The sequence below is a fragment of the Micromesistius poutassou genome (genome assembly GCF_964030765.1).
Source record: "Micromesistius poutassou genome assembly, contig: SCAFFOLD_5777, whole genome shotgun sequence".
NCBI lineage: Eukaryota > Metazoa > Chordata > Actinopteri > Gadiformes > Gadidae > Micromesistius > Micromesistius poutassou.
Genome location: NW_028177747.1, coordinates 7501 through 13187, shown reverse-complemented (window position 1 = coordinate 13187; position 5687 = coordinate 7501). Strand labels below are relative to the sequence as shown.

General features: G+C 52.6%; 1 protein-coding gene across 1 annotated transcript in view; it reads left to right on the top strand.

Moving 5' to 3' along the window:
- Positions 1-417: 417 nt before the first annotated feature.
- LOC311375747 (short-chain dehydrogenase/reductase 3-like) overlaps positions 418-5687 on the top strand; it is a 7737-nt gene continuing 2467 nt past the window's right edge. Inside the window, exons 1-4 of the mRNA XM_084490797.1 lie at positions 418-668; positions 3498-3641; positions 4127-4246; positions 5046-5284. Coding sequence (XP_084346923.1) covers positions 4184-4246; positions 5046-5284 — 302 coding nt within the window. The 5' untranslated portion in view covers positions 418-668; positions 3498-3641; positions 4127-4183. The remainder of the gene's footprint in view (positions 669-3497; positions 3642-4126; positions 4247-5045; positions 5285-5687) is intronic.

Here is a 5687-nt window from a genome sequence, read left to right as displayed (position 1 = left end):
CCTATCGGCCGGCCGGGAACGCCAGGGTTTACGCGTAGGTTTTTTTCTTTTCCGAGGGGGAACGCTCTCGTCTGCAGCTGCAGGACAAAGGGTGGCGCTGGGCCTTTCAGCGGCGCTTTGTGGAGCCAGAGCAAGGTGTGAAGGCTTTGAAAACAACACCTGCGATACCAGCGCCGGACAATCAGCGCCGCGCCTGAAGGACACGGAGGACTTTTCTTCTTTTCTCCTTTTCCTCTTTTTACGAGTTCACTGCCCCGTGTGAGGCCCCCTTTCCCTTTGTGACCACTGGTATTCCACCAGTGGTCCCCCCCCCCCCCCCCCCCTCTTGCTCTCTCTTCCTGGACATTGTTGTATTGAGGAAACCATCGCTGAAAGAATACAAGAGAAGCAGCTCAGGAGCACCAGGGGGGCGGGGCGGGGGGGGGGGGGGGGGGGGGGGAGGGGGGAGGATGAGGAGGGGTTCTCGATGTGTCGAGGAAGAACGCACACGTCGGGTGATTCGTTAAGGGGCTAGGTAGCTGTTGTAGCGCTAAGCTCCGCTGAGCTCCCTCTGAAGCGGCGTGCGCTCGGCGCTAGGTGCTGTCCTGAGGCTAAGAGCTGTCTGGAGCCCCGGAGCCAACGCTGGAGCCCCGGATAACAAGCTGCTCCTAAAGCCCCACGGCCAGCAGGTACAGACTCACCTGCCAGGGACCAAGCCTCTCAGAGCCTCTCGCTGGGGCCCGGAGACTGACGCGGGTGTGTGTGGGTGTGTGTTTTTGTGTGTGTGTGTGTGTGTGTGTGTGTGTGTGGGTGTTTCTCTGTGTCACAAAAGAGGTGACCCCAGGGAAAGTAGAGTGAACCAGGGCAATGACAACAGGTTTGTGTGTGTGTGTGTGTGTGTGTGTGTGTGTTTGTGTGGGCATGTGTGCGTGCGTGCGTGTGGATGTGTGGATGTGTGTGTGTGTGTGTGTGTGTGTGTGTGTGTGTCGGCCCGGGGGCGGCGGCTCCGTGCTCCCAGCTGGGTATTGCCCTGCAGCTGACCCTGCTGTCTATGCAGTAATTAGACAACGGCAGGCGACTGCCTCCTGAACTCCTGCTGCCCCCCCCCCCCCCTCCTGGTCCCCCCCCCCCCGCCCATACAATGGCTGTGAAGAGCAGGGCTGACTCCCTCCAGGGCACCCCCCCCCCCCCCCTCCATGCAGCCCAGCCCCCACCAGCCCCCCGTCCTGGGCTCCTATAGGGGGGGAGGGGGCGGGGGGGGGGCTACAGGCAGAGCTGAAACTTGACTCAGCAGGTCCAGTTTCAAGGTCCATTCTCACTCTACAGAAGGACTCCTTAATTACCCTGCGTTAATTTAGGGGCCTTTTTGTTGATTGAAGTGTGTGTGGATGTGTTTTCTTACCATTACTGTCCTGGTGGCAATTTGGCCGTCCTTGTTTGCTGTGATAGCACCGTGTGTTTAGACGCCTGATAAAACTGAATTAATTTAACTTATAACGGGGGGGGGGTTCTGGTGGGGGGGCATACTCCCTTTTAATAAGAAGTGTCAGGTTTGTTAGTTAGGGCTGGAATCCTATTAAAAGCTTTTTAAGTTATTTATAAGACCTGTCTTCATCGGCTGATTAATTAGCCGCTGCTTGCGGAGCGAGCAAACAGAAAGCTAATCACAGGCGGCTCCACAAAGACTCTCCTGGAGGGAGGGGGACACCTATGGCTCAGGAGCCTGATAAAGAAAGCAACATCATGCAGACCATAATAGGCTCGCCCTCTCTCTCTCCCTCCCTCTTTTAGTTGTAAAACTACCCTATAATTGTTTAAGCCTCGGGTTTCCGTTCGCAATATTCGTCGTCCCGACGAGGACCTGAATACTAAAGAGGACGAATGGGAACGCAACGTGAACTGTGTCTGTGTTGTTCTGCGGAGCGTGGTTCCGGTGTGAAGCCGGTTGTTCTCACGCCTGATCTTTGGGTGACTTACAGCCAGCGATACGACTCTGTGGGCCATATTTGAACGCTCTGAAACGCAAGTAGGAAACGCGAAACGCAAATGGCTTTGTGGGTGGTGCTCTGGTGATGTTTCTATTATACCGGCGCCCGACGCAAATCTAAAATTGGTTGGTCTGAAGGAGCTTAATTACTCATACGGTAGGTGTGGTTTGGGCGTAACCTGCAATTAACCAATCGGAGCGTCATCTCACGTTCCCTTTAAAAGCGAGGCGCACTTGTTCCATGTCGGATTGCTACTCATCGTGCAAGCCTTTCCCCTGAGGATCCGCTGGTGGACGACTGGTCTTCCTGAGCAGACGGAAACACGCGTCCAGTTAGAGTTCAAGGAATCATTGATGATGATGATGATGACCATGATGAAGATCCAGCATTGTTTGACTAAAAACATATTCTCTGTAACTCACAGGGTTCTGTGTAAAGGTTCTCTGTAACTCACAGGGTTCTGTGTAAAGGTTCTCTGTAACTCACAGGGTTCTGTGTAAAGGTTCTCTGTAACTCACAGGGTTCTGTGTAAAGGTTCTCTGTAACTCACAGGGTTCTGTGTAAAGGTTCTCTGTAACTCACAGGGTTCTGAGTGACACGGTGCTCCACTTACGTCCAAAAATACACACAACCCCTCAAACACACACACACTTGCACATACGCGCTTACACAACACAATATCGCTTTCCAGTGAACTTTATGCTCAAATATTAACCCTGGTCACGGGAGACTGACCAAATCTCTCACACACACACACACACACACACACACACACACACACACACAGGCACAGGCAAACATACACACACACACACACACACACACACACACACACACACACACACACACACACACACACACACTCACACACACACAGGCACAGGCAAACACACACACACACACACACACACACATGCCCTAGCCAGACATGACAGGCCTCATGTGTCCAGCAGGCCGTGTAATCTCTGGGAGAATGTGTTTGTGTGAGAGATGAGCGGGGCTCACCCCCTGATTTCATTACCTTTCCCTGACCCCACAGATTGACAGATCTAATTGCCCAATCACTGCCCCTCCCCCACCGCCTCTATCTAATCCTTCCCCCCCTCCCCGCGATCGGGTGACCAGCCCCTTCATTTATGGGCAGAAGACGAAGCAGGAGAAGAGACAGTTCATTCACACAGTAACCTCACCCCCCTCTCCCTCTCTCCCCCTCTCTCCCCCTCTCTCCCTCCCTCACCCCGCTCCTCAGTCCTTTAATCTTGCTCTCGAACTATTTGTTCGGCTGCAAAGAGCCTCTCTGTTCTCCCATGAAAACCGAGCAGCAGTTTCAGAAGCCCAAGATCTCCTTCACAGATCTCCGGCGCGGTTCTGATTCTGGGAAGACATGAGACACACACAGTGTTTTGGTTTTCCCTCCCAGCAGAACACTGAATCCTTTTCAAGTGGAGAATTGTGTGTTTTTTTATAACTATCAGTGGAATCTTCCAATCAGTTGTAGCATGTAACAATGTCTGTTTTAATCTCATCCAGGTGATCCTGTGGGGTCGCACAGAGAAGTGCCTTAAAGACACCGCCGCAGAGATCTCTCTGTCGGGCACCGAGTGTCACTACTTCCTGTGCGACGTGGCCAATAGGGAGGAGGTGTACAGACAGGCCAAGGTGTTGAGAGAAAAGGTGCGTTCGCTCGGGTGCAGTGTGAGCGCTTCATGGGACTGGATTCAAAGTGATGTCCCTTTGGGTTGTGAGTCCTAGTAGAGCACTCTGACTTTGGAGAGGCCTTGAAAAACTCAAAATGAATAAAAATAAATAAAAACTACTTTTATAATCTTTCATTCCTGTCACATTTAAGAAGATGCTAGATTAGAGATGTCAGCCAGCCAGCCAGTCAGTCAGTCAGTCAGTCAGTCAGTCAGTCAGTCAGTCAGTCAGCCAGCCAGCCAGCAAGCCAGTCAGTCAGTCAGTCAGTCAGCCAGCCAGCCAGCCAGCCAGTCAGCCAGCCAGCAAGCAAGTCAGTCAGTCAGTCAGTCAGTCAGCCAGCCAGCCAGTCAGTCAGCCAGTCAGCCAGCCAGCCAGTCAGCCAGCCAGTCAGTCAGCCAGTCAGTCAGCCAGACCTAGACCTGTGTTGAGAGAGCCCTTCTAACTCCCTGTTCTGCGGTCAGGTGGGCGACGTGACGATCCTGGTGAACAACGCGGCGGTGGTCCACGGCAAGAGCCTGATGGACAGCGACGACGACGCCCTGCTCAAGTCCCAGCACATCAACACCCTGGGCCAGTTCTGGGTAAAGACCTCCACCCCCACCGCTAATCCTAGCCTTTCTCCCCTCATTAGTTAGCTTACCTCTGAGGTGGTGCTAATCGTCACATACAGCTCACTGGAGCGCTCGGTTTCTGCTCTGAACCTGGAATTCCCACCTCTCTCAGAGAACAAGGGGGATTTCCTGCCTGCGGATTACCCTCTGCTGTTTGCCAACTTTGGTTTGAGCTGCCTGCGCCCGTTGTCAAAGGCGTCAGTCAAGGGTGTGTCACTATGCCTGGTTAAGTGGGGTATTTCCAAATCGCCCCTCCATTCCGCAAAAAGACATCAGAGAGGGTTTTTGTAACCCCTGGCATTTTAGAATGTGAATAGAATTCAGGAGGCTGATGCAGGCAGACAGAAATGCAATTATCAACTAAATGGAAGTGCGGTCTGTAGATCTGCTGCCAGCGCATTTCATTCACCTCTTCTTTCTTTTGTGCAAGAGTCTGCAGTGCATTGCATATATTCACAGCTTATATCCTCGTCATCTGTTCACTGCGTCCGTCCGTACCACTCTCTGCTCTGTGGATAACCTGTCGGGGTCTTTGTTGATGTTGATACCGTTGTTGGACTGTTGGACAACATTGTACAATAATGAACGTTCTCATTAACGTTGTTATTGGAACAAGAGGCAGAATCAGCTCTGCTTAATAATTCAAATTTCACAATCAACGCTGAAAACCAATCAAGGTGTGCATGTAAACTCTACAACTGTCGGTTCTTGAATCGCCCCATACTCACTCCCGCCCTCCTCTTCCTCCTCTTCCTCCTCTGCCCCCCAGACGACCAAAGCCTTCCTCCCCCGGATGCTGGAGCTGCAGCACGGCCACGTGGTCTGCATCAACTCCATCCTGTCCCAGTCGCCCATCCCCGGGGCCGTGGACTACTGCACCTCCAAGGCCTCGTCGCTGGCCTTCATGGAGAGCCTGACCCTGGGCCTGCTGGACTGCCCCGGCGTGGCCTGCACCACCGTGCTGCCCTTCCACTGCAACACACAAATGTTCCAGGGCATGGAAGTCCGGTAATGGATGATTCATACCCCACTCCCCGTCCGCGGGATAAGTAAGGGATAATGTATGGAGCACCGGTCATTATCGGGAAAATAAGCCCCGACAGGGCGAACCGGACACCGACGCGAAGCAGAGGTGTCTTGCTTCACCCTGAAGGGGCTTATTTTAGATAATGACCGGCGACGTTCTATACATTATCCCGCTTATTATGCGGCTACTTGCCAAAACGAAAAAACTTTACACGGTGTGTCTTTTTACAATTTATTTGTTTCCAGCATCCCTAGTGCATCCGTATCAGCAGAGAAATAGTTTGCCAAAGACGTTGACGTCGCTTAGCGACCGAATACGCTGGGGTTGATAAGTTACCAGACTACTTGCAGAGTGATACGAAAGACGTGAAAAAATCCACTTTCC